Source organism: Paramisgurnus dabryanus, chromosome 13 (assembly GCF_030506205.2).
Source record: "Paramisgurnus dabryanus chromosome 13, PD_genome_1.1, whole genome shotgun sequence".
NCBI lineage: Eukaryota > Metazoa > Chordata > Actinopteri > Cypriniformes > Cobitidae > Paramisgurnus > Paramisgurnus dabryanus.
The window spans coordinates 3,813,236-3,835,443 of NC_133349.1; the positions used below are offsets into that span (position 1 = coordinate 3,813,236).

The 22,208-nt window shown below is 37.0% G+C and overlaps 1 protein-coding gene across 1 annotated transcript in view; it reads right to left on the reverse strand.

Annotated features, from left to right (window-relative positions):
• Positions 1-22,208, reverse strand: part of ext1a (exostosin glycosyltransferase 1a) — a 73,381-nt gene that overhangs the window by 4,855 nt on the left and 46,318 nt on the right. The window contains exons 2-10 of the mRNA XM_065298896.2: positions 21,180-21,273; positions 15,587-15,694; positions 11,640-11,759; positions 7,053-7,185; positions 6,688-6,806; positions 4,520-4,615; positions 4,338-4,427; positions 2,290-2,450; positions 1,562-1,733 (exon numbers count right to left, since the gene is read on the reverse strand). Coding sequence (XP_065154968.1) covers positions 1,562-1,733; positions 2,290-2,450; positions 4,338-4,427; positions 4,520-4,615; positions 6,688-6,806; positions 7,053-7,185; positions 11,640-11,759; positions 15,587-15,694; positions 21,180-21,273 — 1,093 coding nt within the window. The remainder of the gene's footprint in view (positions 1-1,561; positions 1,734-2,289; positions 2,451-4,337; positions 4,428-4,519; positions 4,616-6,687; positions 6,807-7,052; positions 7,186-11,639; positions 11,760-15,586; positions 15,695-21,179; positions 21,274-22,208) is intronic.

Genomic DNA, 22,208 nt, shown 5'->3' on the forward strand with positions numbered 1-22,208 from the left:
ATACACAGAGTTTTTACTGTTTTTGGATCAGTGGATGCTTCAGTGTTTTATAGGTTGGGTAAGAGAGCCACCTGGTGGATAATAGCGGAAATATGGATTGCCGTAAAAACTCGTCATTGGCAGGGAAGCGTTTTCTCTTAATTGACGAGTAAACTGGTCAATGGCGGGGAAAGAGTTAAGACCTGAATACAGCCAGAATGTGTCAGCCACATGCATCAACGCGCCCCCTAATGTCTGCTTCAGTTTTTTCCATTTTGAATTCTGATTTGAAAATTTTTTAGTTGCATCTTTACGTTTGGTTCATACAGGGCGTTAGTGTTAATGCTTCTTATTTACTTTGAATCATGAGTTGCCGAACTTAATTTGTGAATCGCGTGAGTCGCGTTGTGTCAGAAGCTGAACATTTCTCAACTTCTCAAGCGCCAACGCAGGCATGAGCCAAACAGATCATCTTAAGCAAATAATCTCATGCAGACACAGCCCATTTGTTTCTGCAAGAACAAAGGAGCATAAAAATGGAAGAAAGATTAATTATTGCGGTGGGTAAAACTAGAGCTACACCAGCAATCGCTAGTGCAACCAAACCGGTCAAGACAAAAGCCGCCTTTTTGTGTTGTATTGCGGTTCACTGTGATTGGCTGTTTTGCACTATGAAGATCGCATGTCCAAAGTAGTGGATTTTTTTAGAACTGGTGGATTTTTCCCCAAAAGCTTGCATGCACTTAAAGGGTTTTGCAGCGAAAGTCAGTCAAATTTGTTTAATACTAATGAAATGTCTAAAAATGACATTTGTGAGAATAAGGCAATGTAATTATTGACTAATAACTTTTTTATTGTAATTAAAGACAAATTACTGAACCTAAACATAAGAGTCACAAGAAAACACGTCAGACACACCTGGAGGGTTTTGCATTTGAACTCTATGAATTTGTCCGAAATCCAAAATAAAGATAATGACTATTATTTCTAGGACTATTAGGATATTTTGCATTGGGCCAATATCACAATATATTTCATGACAATTTAAAAAATATATTTTTTTTCATGACAGTCACAATATTTCTATTCAAATTCTCATTACTGTTATGCGCCTGGTGATTTTCCCAGTGATATATTTATGTTCATCTTTTCAGGTTCCCTATATCATAAATAAATAACATATTACTATTTCCCCATTACAGAAATGAGAAATTGCAGGAAAAATTCTGCATCATAGTAATAAGAAATAGGAGTGTGATATGAATAAGACACCAAATAATACTGAAATATAACCTGAACAAAATCATGATATTCACCCCCATACAGGCAATAATAACCCATCTCAGATGAGCAGAAATTGCTCAGGGAATTCACTGCTCACATTCAATATAACACAACAGAAACTTCACATTTTCATCAGCTTTTTTTTGAAGGAAGAATACAATTATCAGCGTATCAAACGATTTCCCTGAAGTTCCCATTTAAATCCGCAGGGAGCTTAAAATGAAAACTGAAGTCAAATCCTGATGTGTATAAAAGACAGAATCATGGTATACGTATAAATGTACACATAAATGTTTACCTGTCCCATCATTGTCTCCTTGTACTGTTTCTTTTGAGTGACTTTGATAGGAGGCATTTTAGTGACAGAGGACACGAGGAAGTTCATGAGGATGTCTTCACAGTTAGACAGCTGATCAACCATCGTCCTCAAGCTGGTCGGCAGGTAGTGGGTATACAAGTAGTTATAATACCTGAAATAAGAAAAGATGATCGATTAAAACCTGTCAATAGTGAAGACAAACACTAACAGTTAACTACTGGTCAAAATATTGCTACGCTGTCTGTGAAATCCAGATTAAAGTCTCATAATCTAATGATTCGATTTGGAGCATCAAAGTTTGATTTTGCATTGATTTCAAGGTTTCAAAGGTTATATTTTTACAGAATGTTCTTTAGATTATGTAGGATGACTTTATGTAGAAAACAGTAAATCACACAAAAATAACTTTAGCTGGGTTTTTTTTACAGGCAGGGTCACATAGGGTATATTCAAAAACTGTATTCAGTATAAAGATGAAGCCGGGCTCACACTACAGGTTTTTCTGGCCAAATTTCCCAGATTTTCCCTTCTGAAGGGAAATTGGGTCCGGCACCCCACTTGTTTCTGATTTTCAGCTCAGATTAAGAGAAGAAAATCTGTCAAGATTTTTCTTACCTGTGTGCTACATCCAGATTTCACAATCGGGCAGGATTTCAAAAATCCAGTAGTGTAAGCCCAGACTTATTTTGCATTAAAGTAATAATAACCTGTGGTAGAAAGCAGCTCCAGTAAGCACCATTGAGTAGTCATTGGTCCACTTGGACGTGTAGCCCCAACGCTCTTTGTTGACATCCCAGTAATGACTTCGTGCTGGGTATCCCACAATCCTCTCTGGGAAACTTTGCCAAACAGTAAAGGCAAAATCCACCTGTGTGATATACTCAGATTATACATAAACTTAAAGACTTGCCTAAAGTATATAGACGGTTTCATTGGACGCACGTGCGTTGACACGATACACGTCTGGATCCAAACTTTACTTCCGTTTTTTTCTGACTAGTTGCTAAACTGATCTTTTGAACAAATACCTAGTCGAAAAAAAAAATGGTTTCCTAGGTAATCTATGTGTTGTTTTTTTGCTTGTTATTTTAATAAATTATGTTTAAAGAACTTTGAAATGTGGAGTTTACCGGAAGTTATCGTCTTTAGAGGAAAAGGAGAATTTTTTCGTAAGCTTTATTTAATTCACCCTCATGGTATTATAAAGTCATTTAACTTTCTATGAATGACCAGGCCACTTTTGTCCAAATAATACCAGCGTTCCCACACCTTAGTTAACTTTAAATTCAAGGACCTTTCAAGGACTTTCCAGGTCCAATAACCTCAAAATTCAAGGACTAAATGTGGGGACACATTTCAAGTAAGAGCAAGGTTACATCGTTTTACCTTTTAAGATACATTGTTACAGTTCCCTTTCGAGGGAACTCGCGCTGCGTCACTGCGGTGACACTTTGGGGACGCCTACAATGGTAAGTGCGTCTGAATGTGTATATCAAATTCAACCAATGGTGAGGCTTAACGACAAAGACAGGGTGACGCGGGAGCCAAAAGTATATCGCTATCTGAAATATTGCCAAAAACGGCATTACAGGGACGCAGGAAGTATGGCAAGGGAGACGCAGCGTCTCGTTCCTTTTTCAGGGAACAACAGTTACATACTTAACCCGAGACGTTTTCATGTGTCAAACACAACTATGCAAAAAAGCATTTTGGTATGAATCAACATTCGCATACAGAAGATATAAGCATTTAAAGCGAACAGTTTAGCACGTGTGCTTAAAAAGTCTTGAATTTTTATGATATTATCCTACACTACACAGGGAATAATATGGATTTTTTTTCCAGAAAACTTCTTGCATAAAATAGATTCAAGCACTTTCAATGACCTGTATCTATGTTTTTTTTATTTTTTCCCCCAGATTCACAAACTTTCAAGGATTTCAAGGACCCGTGGGAACCCTGTAATACGTTTATGTATACTCGTGCTGACGAATGCTCAGAAAATACGGTGATTAATTTAAATGGCACTTTTCTGTCATTTTGGCACTTGACAGCTGCAAATCCTCATTTACTTACATTTAAATTTTACATTTATGCATTTGTCAGATGCTTTTATACTCATTCAGACTTAAGAGTATACATTTTTATCAGTGTGTGTTTTCTTTGGGAATCGAACCTTTGTGATACTACCTACAGACAGTCTATATGGAGTTGCCAAGAAAAAAAGTCATGCATTTTGGTCTATAAGTTTACAAGTGGTTTATGCTAAATACAGGTGTAAACGGGGTGTTAAACGTTTTAAGCTTGTCCATTTTCGACCACATTCAGAGGAAGTTGAAAAAGCATTCGACTGGATTGCCTTTGTGGTGTGGACGCTCATGTGGTCAAATGTGTTTGAGATGTCTACTCTCTGCCTTTTGATCTAATGTGTAATGTACCAAGCACAATGTTTCTCCATCGGTCCTGACTGCTAGCGTAAACCCACAGTGTTTGGCGCGGTCTTTAGGTTATCATTGACACAACTAAAACTAAAAAGTGTCTGCTCTTATCCCCTCAAAGTAATCAGGAAAAAAGTGATTGAAAGTGGACCACAGGTGTGAATGAAAATGTGTCTCTCTCGCCCAATTGTAATTCGACTGACCAAAATGTATCTCAATACCAGGTATAAAAAGAGCCTAGGAGGTATGAGGATGCTGAAAGATGCCAGCATTTGGAACTAAACAACAGCCTGATGTGTTGCGACCCCTCGACTCACCTCAGTGGTTGAAAGCACCGTATCTTCATCCAGACTCAGCACTGCATCTGCACTGATGACATCATAGGGCAAAAAGCGGCTGCTCATCACCTGCGCATGCAGTTAACACATAAAAACCTCTGAATGAAAACCACTTCAACACAAACGCATGAACATTCACTTGAATGAAGACCAAGATTCACCTTGTTTTCACCCTCGATTACAATAACAGGGACAGATGTGGAGGGCCAGCGGTGCTTAGCAGGTAAAGGTTTATCACAATTCCACAGGACAATGATCTAGAAGCAAAAAACATCAGATAACAACAATCACATGTTTGATAAGCATATAGACGGTTTCATCGGACACACGTGACACACGTCTGGATCCTAACCTTACTTCCGGTTTCGTTTTTTTTAAGGTCTGACTAGTTGCTAAACTGATCTTTTGAACAAATGCCTCGTCGAAAATAACAAATGTTTTGGTTTCCTATGTAATCTATGTGTTGTTTTTTTGCTTGTTATATAAATAAACTACGTTTAAAGTACTTTGTTGTTATTTATTATTAGCGGAGTTTACCGGAAGTTACGTGCAGCCGCTTGTTTATGTTGTTACTGCTGAAACGGTCTATAGTTAGTTGTACCATGTGCCCATCATGCATGACTTAATATATTTGAAAAAATATCAAACCCAGTATTTATAAAGATATAGAAATAATATCAGCTTGATAAATTTAATCTCAGTTTACTTGACTTATGTCTAGATATCGACCGATACTGATTTTTTTTAACCAAAACCAAATATTTGGATGCTTATGTGCCCGATAACCGATATGCTAAACCGATTTTTATTTACTGTTACACTACTGTTTTTGACACAATTACTACAACATTACTGAACTGAACTGAACAAACTCTTATAATAATAACAATATTTGCATACTATGTAATAAATAGGAGTCTGAAAGAGTGAAGAATAATATTAATTTAATGAATCATATCACTGGAATAATATATTGTCAGGAAACTTAGAAACAAAACAGCTTATATGTCCTTGAATTTCTTAACTGGTATTTTATGTCATAATAATTAATATTTTGTTATAGCTTATGTAATGGCTTTTACTCATGCATTAACTGTATCAAACTGTGAAAGCTTGCGGAGGTAATCAATAATTCATTAATATCACAGATATTTTTAGGGAAATAATGTTTATCTGGTAAATGTTATTATAACTTATTATAGGGTAAATCTTGTTAAAAGTTAGCTACATGTGGTGGCTGTGCTTCAGCCTTCAACCCGGTAAGTGAACACCAATATGAACGTGATTTTACGAGGTAACTAATAAGCAAAAATAACAAAAAAAACGAATTTAATTCAGCGTTTTTAATTCCACAGAGCATTAATTCATGTCAGCTTTATTCATGTAAAGCTATGTCGTTATTGGGAAAAGATTTGATGGATCAGTTTACGTGAGTTCGTCTCTATTTCTTAGAGGCATTTATAACACATTTCATCTGTGCATTAATGTCGGTTATGTTAAATAAGTTGATTAATTAAAGCAAAGTAAGTAGCCTCAAAGTCATTTTAATGAAGTCGCGTCACTCCGCCGTCATATTTGCTGTGCACGCTGTTGTTGTTGTTATCTCGAAATGGTGTCCAGCGCGCAATTTTATGGGTCTATACGATATTACAAAAAACGATATCCAATAATGGGGAAAATGCTTAAATATACGAAAACAGATATATCGGTCAATCTCTACTCGTGTCTCGCATTAATTTTGGCTCTTTAATTCCACCATTTTATTGTCCTGTTTGGAATAATGAAGTGTATATATGTATATTCAGCCCATTCTCATGAAATGCGTTGAAAAGTCATACAATACATACGCCAAATTCTAATTTTGCATGCATATGATACGCCAGTCCTTCCCGTTCACTTACACGACACATCTTTTCGTGTTATTTTATTCATTGTTTTCTCCTTTTTTCTTTTTTTTACCATTATCGCTTGGGTTTGGGGTTAGAGCAAGTTTTTGTTACATAAAATTATATCCTAACCCAAACCCCAACTCCAAGCGGCCATGGTTTAAAAATAGACAAAACATGAAGAAACCTATATATTAAATGACATCCTAAAGCAAATCCCAAATCTAACCACAAACCCAAGCGACAATGGTTTAAAAAACAGAAAAAAATGAGAAACCAATAAATAAAACGACACAAAAAGATGCGGCGTACGAGAAGGACTGGCGTATCACATACACACAAAATTGCAATTTGCCGTATGTATTTTGCAAGACTTTTCTATATGCATTTCATGAGAATGGATTGGTACATTACATATATGTATAAATGTAATATGGTTATACCTGAGAGCAGTATTGTGATTTGGCCACAGACACTAACAGCTTGAATATGGGTTGAGACTGAGACACTAAAGGTGTGACGGCATGAATGACAGCTGTGAACTTCTGCTGTGGTTTCACACCTGCGGGAAACACAATTAACACCATTAACCTGAACAGTCAGACATGAGTAATAACACATTCAGTTCTTATGATAGTCCCAACATCCATGGTTTACAATGACAGACGGTACCTTTGAGCAACATGATATATACTGTGGTATATAAAATATAACTCATTCACAAACCTAATACAATGGTACCTGTAAAAGTAATCGGAAATGCATATTAAGTTATCATGATACCACCACAATAAAAGAGGTCACTCACCCATTGTGGCATAGAAGAAGGGAAAATCGCCCAGGTATGATGAGTACTGAGGAAGAGTGAAGAGTCCACCCGGCTGCCGGTTCCACATGAGTGTACTGCGGGCGTTGTGCTGTAACACTCGATCCTGAATGATCTGAGGACAGAGAGAGAACGGTGTCAGGACATCATCTGAAACCTACAAACCATCTTTGTACACTAGGGATGTTTATTTATGACAGCTTGTTAACCGAATATTAACCATTAACTGATACGATTTTAATATTAAATTGTCATTGAGAAAAATACAGTTGACTGTCTGTGACCCTTTAAAAACAATACAAACATTTTGTTTCATTTGAACGTGCAAACAGCAGCAACAGAACCAGGATTCATACAGTACATTATTAAATGTTCACGCAATATTACATTATCAAAGAGTATGCGATCATTCCAGAGGATTAATATCCAAAGAGGGCAGATTGTCTTTTTTTCATCTACCACAGTGGCCATTTCTAAAGCAGGACACATTTTAAAGCATCGCGTTTCTCACTCTAGATTACTCACAATTTTTAACTTCATTTCATGCATAACTTGAATATTATTCAAATACACACGAACTCGTGAGGGATGATGCAAAAGATGAAATTGGACGCTGTAATTGCCGTGAAAACGCGTTAAGGCCTTTTCACACGGTACGCGGCAACCGCGGAAAAACTGGGGCGGTTACAGAGGTGAAGCGGAGTTGGTCCACACGCCTTGCTCGTGCACCCAAAATCCTGTCCCTTTTACGGACACGACTCTTCATGGCGGGCGCTGTTGAAGATAAACATATTTCCACTAAATGCTGCACAAAACGCTTTGACTACACGAGAAAAGCTGTAGCCGCGCGACGATTTCGCGTACCATGTGAAACGGCCACCCAATTTTCGTCATTTGCATCGCTCCGCGCAAGTTCGAGTGTATTTGCATCTTCGCATTTACTTTGTATGTAATCTACTCCCGCAATAGTTAAATTTGCGTTTGGTGTGTACGCCCCATAAGACAAAGGAGATCAGCAAAGGTCTGTCCAGATGCAAAAAAAGTTTTCTTTGAAAAAGCACACCATGCATTAAATGCATAGATTTTTTTGTGGCACTTATAGAAATGAAGCTATTATTTTATAGAAATTCTTCTTTGAATGGTTTGTCTGTTTTTGTCATGCCAGTCTGTGGCTATTTTCATGGCAAGGGAAATTAATGGTGAACTATAAAAGGTTTTTAAAATCTATTTTTGATGCAAAAACGAAATTTGTGACCCTGCCTGTGAAAACCCAGCTACTGTAAAGTCATTTTTTTAATTTTAAAGCTCACGTAACACACGCTGTTTCTGCATTTCTGATGTTAATCTGGAGTACCTATAGAGTAGTATTACATCCTTTATATCTCAGAAGAGTCTTTAGTTTAACCAGATTCATAAAAGAAAGATTAGCTTTACCGATTCTTTCAAACAACGTACGAAAAAATGAAGAATGGGGAGTTACGAGCTGCGGGAGGAGCGAGTTCAAGTCATGCAACACTATACCAACACTGTTTAACTTATGATTCACTACATGTTTGTGTCATTTATATAATATGCACGCGACTATTTCCAACATAAGACAGAAGTCTTACTTACTGCATGCAACTCGTCATGACCCGTTTGGGACTTTTCAATGAAATCCAGCGGATCAAACACACATGCAAAACTGCTACCCCGAATAAAAAACTATATCCATTGTTTTCACAAGGCTGGCTTTCTTCTCCTTACATCCAAAAACACACTTCTTTTTCGAGTTTTGAAATTTAACAAAGCTGTGTCGCGTGATATGATGTTTGCAAGTTCTAGCGTCTCCCGCTGATTGATGGGTGGGCGGGGTTTTCCAGGGGAAGTGCCCATATAAAGAAGTGATACGTATAGAAACCCCTGAAATGTCAGCTGGACCCGTAATCGAAAAAAACGTTCCAAAACTTGTACGAACCCTGGCGAAGTGCATTCGGCACAGAAATACTCTGTAACACGCCCAACTGCTTCATTAGATTATGAAATTTAGTCTGAATTTCGCAGACAGGGTCACATTTGGTTTGTCTTTAAAAAAAAAATGTCCAGATGTTTCTCTGAGGGTTAAGTCTAATGCAATCTAATAATTCATGCTTCAGGGATAAAGAAAAGGAAAAAAACAAATTTGTGGATCTTCTAATATAAAACTTGTGCGTCTCTAAATGGTTTGCAGCTGTGCCTTTAAGATGTGGTCAACACACGTTTTTCTTTTGTAGAACTACAGTGTGTTATCAAGAAACAGGACAGCTCAAAATTCAGATCGAAAGCAAAGTGATATTTCATGTTACAACATCTCTGAAACATCACAACAACAGTTATTACAGCTCATCCAACAAACATCAATGAGGCTTAAAGCTCATGAGCGTTCAAATAGTCAGATCCTAATAAAAATGTGGCCGGCTGGATAAGAGCTGGGTTTATTGGTACACATTAATGTCGGCTGTCACAGATCCTCCTTCACGACGTGACCCGGGTGTCCTCTTACACATCAGCAGCAGTCCAGAAGATCCTCCGGGGGAGAGCGAATGAAACCAGAATCCGAGACGGACCCGTACGGCTCTGCTTTCATTCAGAAATAGATCTCAACATGATGGATTGACCACTATCTGTCTTTTATTGATTTCCGCCTACGGGTTTGTGCAAGATTCTTCAAGATATTATATTTAAAAATGAAGCCTCTCTAGGACAAATGCAATCATTGCGACATTGTGAAAAAACTTCCCAATGTAAATTGTGAAATAGATAGGGATATGGATACTTCAAATTTATACATTTATCAGATAATTTAATCTAAACTTACTTATAAATGAAGAGTACCACAAAAAGTGTGGGTATAAACAAACCTTTAGGGGTGGGGTTTCCTTATAGTTTTATAATAGGGGTGCACGGGGCACAAACTAACGCACGATTAGTTGTAACACGGACCGTTTACATTGTTGCACAGGCATAGTGAGCTGTTTTTCCCGGTATTGTTTTCATGCTGCCAGAAGACGATCTCCCGCAAATGTATGGAAAGGTAAAATGTTTTTAAGTTATTGATGAAATAGTGTTTTGGTGTCGTAATTTTTAATTTTTTTTAGTAAGGTGTGTAAGATATCAAATCCAATGCCATGTCATCTTAATCAGTGTCTTGTTGACTAAAACACAGCATCATTTTGAAATATGTCTGCAGCTCTTACACCAAGCATGTTTGAGGCGCAAAATCGCGTCTACCGCATCTATTTTGAGTTTACTCGATTCATTTTACTTTACTTTGCTCGCTTTCTGTAATCACGTCACTACTAGAGCAAGCTCCTGATTGGTTAACGTGGCACGATTTTCCGCCAAAGTTCACATTTTTCAACTTGCGCATTTGCAACGCTCAATTCGCGCCGCGAGACCTCCAAGCGCGCATCAACGCGTCTTCACATTGACTTAACATTGAAATCACTCGAGCTTTACGCCTCTACCGCGGCTGGTCTGAACGCAGCATTAGCAACTTTTTTGGCGGGCTTGAAAATATTTTCACACAGTAGAGTTAGTTATAACAATCATCAACTAATGATACGACAACAGCTAACATTAGCGTAAATCTTGCTGTTGTTTTAAATAGGCTACACACTAATGATTGCTGGCTGCCAAAAAATTGTCAAAATTTATTTTTGTTCATATTTTTAATATTGATTGAATAAGGTCAAGATTAAAATCATAATGAAAGATGAGGGATGAATAGTGTAGATACTCGTCTATTATAGACATAATATAGATATATAATCAATATCCACTTCAAGTATATAGACAAAATAGTATTGAAATATTTGCCTGCAAATTTAATTTTTGGCAAGTGTTACAACTAACCCCTTGATTGTTGACTGTTACCTATGGGGTAAGTTGTAACGTTTGCACTTCTGTCACGTTTGGTGTAATTGTCCAAGAATTGTAAGTAATAGAAACAAACTTCAAATGTTCATTTGTAGCAAAGATGTGTGTGTTGCTTTAGTAAAAATATAATTAAATCAAATATTTTTTGGATGATTGAGCCAAATCCAAAAAGGGTTTGGTTGTGCCCCACTCTCCCCTATAGTATACATGATAATCCTACATTTTTGTTCGAGTAACTTTGTACAAATTCATAAGAATTAGCCAACTCATAAAACATGTACGAATTCTTGTGAGATCAAACTGAAGGATCCCACCTCAGATACAACTTTTGTACCTTTTGAGAGTGTAGGATAATATGTAGGATAGGATAATAAGATAAAATTATTAAGAAAAAAACTTTTGTCCGGACAAGTTCAATTTCTGAAATGAGAGCGTATAAGAATAATGATTATCACAAACAGAACATTTTGGACGCATTACGGTAATGAGATTTGCGTGGTAAATAAATGAAAATATCATAAAAATTAAAGTTTAATTTTCTCTACATAAAATATAATTTTCTCCATTTTGATGTGAATTATGACTTTTCCATTAGATTCCTCCAAACAGCAATTACATGGCTTCACATCTTGAACGCAGCGAGAGATGTTAATTGATCAGAAAATTGCTCACCTCCAATGTAGTGAGCACAATCTTCTCAACAGAAGAGAAGTAGGCTTCCCACAGGAACTGCGTCTGCTGCCGGAGAGACAGTATGCAATCCTGATGGATAGAGCGCACGGTAGATGGGATCTGTGAAGAGACGACAGCAGTGAGATATTGCATTATCTTCTTGACATGCCTTTTCAATCGGAGTTAAATAACTGAAATTTTTCTCATTCCATACAGCAATCCTCCAAACCAGACATTTATAGAGATATTCAAGTTTGAATCCAAGATTACAGGAATACTTTATCCAAAAACATCATTAACTAACCTTAAAGTCCTCAAAAAATCCCAAATGACAATTCTTCTTTTATTTATGGAATACTGCAGTCCAAATATAAACAATTTATCCGTGCACATAATAATTTTTCATGAAAATCAGACTTTTTCCATGTTTAAGTGCTATAATTGGGTCCCAGTGCTTTTATCAACCTAGAAAATGTGAAAAATATCAACCCAGTGACTTAGTTTTGGTAAACCATTCTCTGCAAGCATGTGAAAAATTGGTATTTGAAATTTGGCTCGCCTTGTGATGTCAGAAGGGGATTATAGAGACAGAGCGCAGTTATGCAAATTTGAAAACCACGCCCACCAGGGGGAAAACAATCCAACCGTCTCCATTGACTTTGTATTGCGAGAAGCCCCCTCCTTGTCATTTCTGGCTTATAACAAAAAACAGAATAATGCCTAAAAGCGGCTGTGTGACAATATGTACAGCTAACAAGCCAAAGAACCCAGAAATAAGTTTTTATAAGATGTCGAGCCGTAAAACCCAGCCTTTAAGGAGAGAAAAAGTGGATCGCCGACTATGTTTTCCCCCTAGTGGACGCAGTTCTACTAATAGGAGTACTAGAAAAGTTGCCTGTTTCCACTTTTGTGTCTTTAAACGCTCGTTTTTTGAGGTCGACAGCTTATAAAAACTTATTTCTGGGTTTTTTGGCTTGTTGTACACCTTGTCACACAGCAGCTTTTAATTATTATTCTGTTTTTAAGTTTAATCTGTAAATACGTTTTTATAAGCTGTCGAAGGGAAGATGTTTTTCGGTGGTAATCTACAGCATGTCAAAGATGTTTTGAAAAAAGTTTAGATTTTATTTAACATTGAATAAAATCCTCAATCCTCAAACAGAAATAATCAGGCAAGGGATGAATAAACATACACAGAATATACAACTATCACTAGAAACTAGACAAAGAAAGTTTAAATACTAGTCAGTGTAAGTATAGTTTAAATACAAGACAGTATGATGATGGTTACTAATGGGGTGTACACACCAAATGCGAATTTAACAATTTGTGCGAGTAGATTACATACAAAGTCAATGCAAAGACGTGAACAGACACGAACAGACGCAAACAGATGCAAAGACACAAACAGACGATGCAAAGATGCGAAAAGACGATTAGGGATGTGCATCGATGCATCGCGTTCCCTTTAAAAAGACCTGTCTGAAATCGATTCTGAATCGCAAGGGTCGATTCTGTGTTTCATGCACAGCTTATGCATGTACTACGGCTCTGTGATCAGTAGGAAGTCCTTATCAATATAAAATCACTATGAGTTTGACTCGTTTATAATGTGCATTGAAAAAAGCAACACTCATCAAACACAATCATTCAAAATATTCTTTATTATCATGAAAATACCTGAAACAATCTGAAGAACAGCGATATTAATATGCCTCTAGATATTTCCTGGAATAGCGTTTGTAATGCTACTTCTTCTGTGGCACAAATGGAGTTTCTTCTGCACGAGAGCGCCCCCTGGCTTTTGGAAGTGGTGGCATTTCACCGTAATTCATTCATTGAGAAAACACGCATTTGCCCTATTAATTGTCATAACCCTGACGCGAACAGACGCGAACAGACGCAAACAGACGCAAACAGACGCAAACTCGCGCAGGCAATGCGAATGACGCAAATTGGGCGGCACAATTGTCGCGAAAAATGTGCATGACATGACATTAATTAAATGCAAATTTTCATGTTTGGTCTGTACACAGTGCTTTCTATGTGTTTGCTAAGTGATTGAAAGGCATTGGTTAGTGGTTGCCAAGGTCTTCTAAATGGTTGCCAAACAGTTTTAATGTATCCTGAGAAGTTTCTAGCTTATTGTTAGGTGATGCTAAGAGGATGCTAGGGTGTTTCAAGATGTTAGGACTGATTTAAAGTCCCTTTTAGGGAAGTCGCACCACTAGGCAGCCATGTTTATAATGCCTCCGGGCAGTTGTTTCAGTCATGCATAAAGTCCTATCTACTTAAATGACAGACATCTCTAAAATCATGTGCTAAAAATCACATTTAAACATCATATTTCTGACCAACAATTAAACATGGCATGAACTGTACCATAACTTTTGTATATTAAGCTCAATTTGCGCTAAATACAAGACAGTATGATGTGGTAACTAATGGGGCGTACACACCAAGCGCGAATTCAACAATTTGCGTGAGTAGATCACATACGTTGTTTCAGCTATTATGCATGCATACAGGTTGGTTAACACCTCACGCTCCCAGAGAACCATCATTCTTTATCGATTGACAATTGGTTCTCCATCACCAGAGCGGCCATAGTTAGCATTGCATCGTCCAATTTTACAGTAATAGCAGTACTTATCTTGTTGTATCCAATATCTTTCGTGATTTTGGTGACACTGTTGTTAGGGCATTGATAAGAGATTGTTAGGCAACTGACAGTCACATCAATGCCAACTGAACTCCAGCATCATTCCCTGTTGAAAACGCCTCAGGCTTTGCTCAGTCTGTCCTGTTCCAGTATTTACACAACCAGCGGAGATGACAAATAAGTCACAACAGGTGCATGCATTTATTAAAATCTCTAATCACGGTAACACTTTATTTCGATAGTCCACTTTAGACATTTTACTAATTATAAGTAACTTTGCAACTACTTATCAACTACCAATCTTTAGATAATTAGTAGACTGTCTGCTTAATATCTACTAACACTTTATTGTGATGATATCCCAACAGACTTTCAACTGACTATAAGTATCTTTGCAGATGCATGTCAACTTATTCCACTAACCCAAACCTCTTCCCTAACCCCAACCCTTACAGTCTACTAATACTCTAATGACAGTTAGTTGACGTATAGTTGCAAATTATTGAAAGTTAGTTCACATGTAGTTGCAAAGTTGTTTATAGTTAGTAGAATGTCTAAAGTGGACTATCAAAATAAAGTGTAACCCTAATCACTGTAAACACGAACATCCCTGGAGGTAAATTTCCATTTCAAATATTTCACAGACCCATTCGTCTCACCTTTAGTTAAGCCAGTCAAGCGCCACGAGGGCCGGAGAGCATATTAAGTATAAAAATGTGCTAGTGTGCCGTGACAGAATCCGTCTCTGTTCTGACCCCAGCGTGCTTTTCTGCTGCCGGCTGTTAATAGGTGAGGGCACGAGGTCCCATTTCAATTACAAGGCAACATGCTTTTGCTCTCACCCGACTCTCTGGAGATCTTCAGACTGCCAGTGAAACTTACGAGCGTGTGCGCGTAAAATCACCATGTAAGTCATGCATGATCAAGTCATGAAGTTCAAATATTTTTAGCAAATTAGTATAACATAAACATACAAACAAAAGCTTTTGAGCTGACTATAGGCATCACACTCCTGCTTAGAAACAAGCATTGTGCAAATCAACATCCTGTAACCTGTTTTGGATACAAGCATCCTCCAAATGAGTAAAAGTAAGATGTAAAGCTTTCTAATTTAAAACTTTTAAAAGATGACAATGGCCCTTTAAAGACAATAAACAACAAGTCAGTTCACAAAATTTTGAAAAAGTGCCACTGTGCGAGATCTCCGATATGAGCATGGGGCAAACACAGACAGAGGAATGTCGCAAAGGCTGATCACCGTAGCATGAAGATGTCTCAAACGTACCTGCAGAAGAAGTCTCTCATCTCCAATGACGGCAGCCGTACGCCAGTCGATGACCTCGGAGAAGGGAAGCTCCCATCCATTACTGAGCATGACGGGAATGCAAGCAGCCTGCACGCACACAGACAGAAACAAGAGTCATCAAATGTTTATCTGTATCTTTAAGAGGAAAACCTGAAAGTAGAGAAGCTGTGAGTTCATACTGAAAATGTTTTAAATGGTGTTCCTGTAACTCATCTTGTCAAGCACTGCATTAGACACACAAGGTCATGAGTTCGATCCTAAGGGAACCTACAAACTAAAATAGATGTAATGCACTTCAATCTGGATAAGGCATCTACCAAATGCATAAATGTAAATAAAATGGCTGCTATTACTGACGAATGATCACATCGACGTAAAGCACATCAAAGCAGTGCTTTGTTAAATATTTTCATTTGCAAACTGGTTGCCATATGTTTCTACAGCAGCACCCAACAGGACAACAGGCAGATGTTTATAATATACTAGTCAACATTTGAAGTGGATCATAAACGTTCATCAAAGTTCTCATAAGACAAGAACGGGTATTGGTTTTAAGGTTTTGATTCACTTTAAATGTTGACTAATGTATTTATGACTACCTGCTCTCCAGTTTGTATACAAGTTGTCATTAGTGCTCATTAGTACAGAGATTTGTTAAAACAGACAAAGCAGTCTTGAGACATCACTGAGCCACAGGTGAGACTGAAGCATTGGTTATGAGCAGATCATATTTGTTGACACGCAGTCAACATGCCTCTCTCTTCATAAAGTCATCATTCATCATCATTCAATATTTGGTATGAAATTATAAAGGTCAATATTTGAGACCAGTCATTTTTGTGATTTACTGTTTTACATAAAATCGTCCAACATAATGTAAGAAACATTTTATGATAATATAACCTTTATACCTTAATATTGACTGACTTAGGTCATGCCAAAGATTGAAATCAATATGAAATCAAACTTTGATGCTCCAAATCTCATCATTATGAGACTTTAACCTTTAAACTGGATAAAAACAACTTTGCTGTCGTAAGGCTTTTTGTTTGGACACTGGGCAGGCTCCATGAAAATACCTTTCTTAGAAATATCAATGAGATCAACCTCACTGCAATGCATAATATCATTAATTATGAATTAAATGGACAAAAACTACGAATTGACATACGGAGGAGTCGTAAAGATTGTACCTAGCCTACTGAAGCAGTCTAAAAACAGACACACGTCGCAGGGCTCGACATCAACGCTTGTCCGCTTATCAGGGACAAGTGGATTTTTTAAAAGGCCAAGTGAAAGAGAATTTTACTTGCTCGACCAGACAAGTAGCCTTGTCTGATTAACAAGCCAATAACAATCACCAAAAACACAATAATGATTCTGCATCCTTTAGTCTCAATGGCGACCGAAAGTGCATAATGTAATAACGCTAAGTTAAACAAATAAGCACAGCAAACACAAAGTGAGTTTACAGTTTGTTAACAAAGTGGGTTAAACATACTGCGATAAAAATGTGGAGTTTTTATAACATGATATCGTTAAGCAGCATCACATTACAAAATTTACAGATTTCATATGACAGTTCACTAAATAAATAATTAATATTTAGTCACTTACATTTTAGACGCAATGTTGACTGTTTTTGTTGTTTTAGCAGCGAAAATAGTTCAAAGATAACAGCAGAACCATAAAACGTGACAGTCTCACCGCAACACTCAACCATGTCTTAACGTTAAGTGGTGGCGCTGCTTAGCAAACAACCAAACATTTCCGCGCTCACTATCGACAAGCCAATCAAATACATTTGAAATATATATTTTTTTAAATCAGACCAAACACATTTTTATTTTATATATATAAAAAACAATAACTTAAAAAAAAGTGCAAGTGAAGGGGGACCACAGGCTCGTCCAGGGCGGGCACTAGTGACTCACAGGGCGGGCCCGGCCCCCCAAAGCCCGCCCATGGCGCCGCCGGGACTGGTGTGTTTTACGCCGGATTTCCACCGACTGCGGAGCGGCTGCAGATCTGCTCCGCTGCGTTATGGCTCCGCACTCCGCCGTCCGCCAATACCACCAGTTCCGTATTGGTTGCAGAGCGGCTGCGTGCTGAAGTGACGAGGACCCATGATGTCTCGCAAATTCACATGATGATCGCGCGATACCTAGTTCTGTCTCCGCCAATTATGACTTGAATTATGACGTTTTTACAAACCAGCCCAGATCACAACACGAGATCTCGCGTAGACAGAGCAGTACATCAAATCCATCCAAAATTCAAAAATAAGAAAGCTGCTAAAACCATTTATTTATGCTCTACCTTTAATGTGTTTATTATACCATATACTTTACCATTTAACTCCCCCTGTCTCTGTTCTTGTCTATTATTTGTTGTTTCTATATTAATGACTTTGTAATGTCTGTATTGCAAAGATTTAATAAAGGAAAAAAACACGAGATCTCGTGAATTCAGGTATGATCACGTGATAAAGTCATGGCTCCGCCCTGCAGAGCTGTCCGGCATCCATCAAAAATAGAAGCTCTGCGTATTTGTGCCGAAGGGCTGCGGATGGCCGGAGCTGTGACGGATTCGGAGCGCAGTCAGTGGAAATACACACATTGACTTGAATGGAAACCGATTGACTCCGCCGCCGTTCCGCAGCCTTTCCGCAGTCGGTGGAAATTGGGGGTTAAAGTGACTTGCATATGCGAGATATGTGTGACTTGTGACCTTGCAATGTTTGTTTGAGTCTTTTTCACAAAGGTATGTTTTTGGGACAGGATACCATAGTTAGCTCATGTTTTTATGCATTGTAATTTCCTATTCTTCAACACTGAGTAATAAATACCATATACCAGGGGTTTTTAACAACTATTCTTCGAGGGCCAGATTTTAAAAATTTAAATATGACATGGGCCAAATGTTAACCCCTACTTTTACCTTATATTTTTTATTTGACCTATTATTAATATATAAAATAAAAAATAAAAGTTAAAAATTTTGGCTTGCATCATATTTTACATTTTTTAAAGCATTTTCAAAAAAGATGTACGCATCTTGTATCCCGTCTTTTGCCTTTTAATTACTGAAAACTCATTTCTTTTTTTATATAAAAAAAAAACAATATTTTAATATTTGCAGTTTAACATTGCAAGAGCCAAATGTTAATAGTTCAACTATGCACATTGCAGTGAAAGTGTAAATAATTAACATGTATTTTTTTAGTATAGCACTAACTGTAATGCAGAGCTCTTAAACTTCTTTAGTTTATTAGTGTTTAACTTTCATAAATTGTTTTATTTCAAGTGTTCACAATATATAGCCAATCTTCTCCTAATGACTAAAATCGCACTTCATGTTTTTTTAAAGATATATAGACCAAATCCCCTTTCCATTGTACACTGCATTTGGACACGATTGTTGGAGTTTGCCCCCTAGTGGCAGTCAGAATGAAATTCAGTTTAATCGTAAATCAGTGTTAACAACGGAGATAAGCTCATTCCAGTGCAAGAAGCTTTGATCTATATTTAAACTTAAGAATTTACTTAATCAGTAATCAATCGTTTTTAAAAGATTCAAGTGTTACTGATAAAGTTAAACAAAAAAGGATTAATAATTTTTGATTGGAACACACTGAAATACCTTCATAAATATCACTTACGGTCGGCGTGTCACATGCATTGTAGTCATACAAGTTTATTTAATTTTTTATGCATACAAATCTCAAATTGGATCAGAAAATTACGCACCTCGCAGATGGTTGGCACCCGGTTTATAGCCTGTCATTTGTCATGTACAGTGGATAGTCGGCTTTAAAGTTACCACTCTGATTTAAATTGGACGAAAATGACCGGCGGGCCGGATAAAGATGATTGGAGGGCCGCATTTGGCCCGTGGGCCACCAGTTGACTGTATAATATGGTATATGGATAGGGAACAATATAATTTAATACCATGGTATTATCATCTGATCACTGTACTGTGGTACTCACCCAGTAATGTATTGTAAGGCAATAAGATAAAACGTTTTAAAAATCCAACCTTTTGAAGAATTCACGAGTGGGATTTTAGCATTACTCTGTGTGTATTTGCCAAGGTCTGTTGTTCTCTCTCTAATCTGTTAATCTGCCCCTCTATCACTAATATCATCCTGCTGTTATAGACAAATACATTCAATGTCATTAACCTGCTGAAATACATACAGAACAAAACAATCTGTGACTGCTACAGGCACATCATAAAACCTTTCAAAGCAGAGTTACTCAATGCCGAACACCCACACAACTCCAAACATAATGTAACGTAATGGGTTGTGTGTTAAAGCCCTATTCACAAACAACACACAGCTATCAACATTAAGAGCCACAAAATAGGAGCTGTAAACTGCTAAAGATAGATCTGTTGACTTGACGTTCTTCTTGATGTTTATACCCACAGGAGTAAAACATGACTGACGATGAGATCTGATTTAATATCAGTTTATCCTTGACAGCAATGAAGTTTTATTAACTCAAGTCTTACGCCTCTCAGATTTTTCTCCTGAGAAAAACACCCCAGTAATCGAATGATGTGTCTCATCTACAGATCTCAACAACATCTATACGGTTATCAACATCATGACTATCAAAATAATATAAAGGTATAATCTTTATCTCTGACTTATAAGAGATGTTTTCATAATATTAGAAAATACATTAAAGGGATAAGTCACACACACAAAAAAAATGAAAATTCGGTCATCATTTAAGCACTCTCATGATGTTACAAACCTATATAAATTGATTTGTTCTAGTGAACACGAAGGAAGATATTTTGAGGAATGTTTGTAACCAAGCGTTTATGGGCCCCATTCACTTCTATAGTAGGAAAAATAGTATACTATGGAAGTGAATGGGGCTTATAAACAGTTTGGTTACAAACATTCCTCAAAATATCTTCCTTTGTGTTCATCAGAACGAACTTATACCGGTTTGTAACATGAGAGTGAGTTAATGATAACAAAATTTTCATTTTTTGGGTGAACTATCCCTTTAATATTAAAGGGGACATATCATGAAAATCTGACTTTTTCCATGTGGTCCCCAGTGCTTCTATCAACCTAGAAAATCTGAAAAAGATCAACCCAGTAACTTAGTTTTGGTAAACCATTCTCTGCAGGCATGCGAAAAAAAATAGGTAGGCTAATTGAAATTTGCTCCCCTTATGATGTCAGAAGGGGATAATTCCGCCCCTTAATCTGCACTATCCAACCACGGCACTGCCATTTAGTGCAAAGATCAGCTTATTTGCATTTTAAAGCACACTCCCAAAAACATGTTTTGCACACACCTACAAAGTGGCAATTTGAACATGTTATAATAAATTATCTATATGGTATTTTGAGCAGGATCTTTACATACACACTCAGGAGACACCAAAGATTTATTTGGCATCTTAAAAAAGTCTTGTGAAATGCCCCATTTAAGATTAATAGTAAATATTGTAAACAAGCTGAGTATGTGAAAAATAACCATTTTAGCAATGCTGTCCAGTCAGTCAACAACCATGATGGGAATAATGTGGGATAATTTACCTGTAGAGCCTCCAGAAACCGAAAGGAGCCCAAGCGACGTCCTCGAGGAACCATACAGAATGTGGAGTTGTGCAGCATTTCTTTATAATCATACCTAAAGAGACAGAAAAAAAGAACATAAACAATTAAAGTTAAGTGTGATGATCCTGATACAGATAAACCATTTGCATGTATGCGTTTGGCAAATGCTTTCATCCAAAGTGACTATGCATTACAAAATATACATTTTGTATCAGTGTTCCCTGGATTTGAACCCATAACCTTTTGGATGCCAACATAAAGCTCTACCACTGAGCTATTATACAAGAGGACATAGTAGCAGTTTCGACAAAAAATGCTTGTTCATATCCATTTTTTCATTTTTTACAGCTGATATTGTCTTGTCTATAGTTAAAAGGTTTATAAATAACAGCAATAAAACAACATGAATGAGAGATGTCACTTTTTTCCTTTCTCTTTCTCTCTGCACTAAATGGCAGTGCCATAGTTGCAGATTAAGGGGAGGTATTATTGTAATAAGATCCCCTTCTGACATCACAAGGGGAGCCAAATTTCAATGACCTATTTTTTCACATGCTTGCAGAGAATGGTTTACCAAAACTAAGTTACAGGGCTGTTTTATTTCACGTCTAGGTTAATAGAAGCCCGCGGGGACCCAATTATAGCACTTAAACATGGAAAAAGGAATAAAATATTTATTTTATTTTATAAAATAAATTAAATAAAAAATAAAAATAAAAGGTCAAATTTTCATGATATGTGCCCTTTAAATAATTTGAATTAAGTGTTAATTGTTGCATAGTGTTAATCTTTTAAAAGCATACAACAGGTAGCATTAGCATGCACTTGATTTCCATTACAAAAGCTTTAACTTTTATTTAAATTTAGGCATTTAACAGATGTTTTTTACCAAGGCAACTTACAAAAGCGAGAAAAAACAGCAAAGCGATATGTTAAAGAAAGGAAATAACAGGTAAAGTGTCATACAAAGTCCATTTCAGCTTACAATTTTTTTTTATTATATATTTT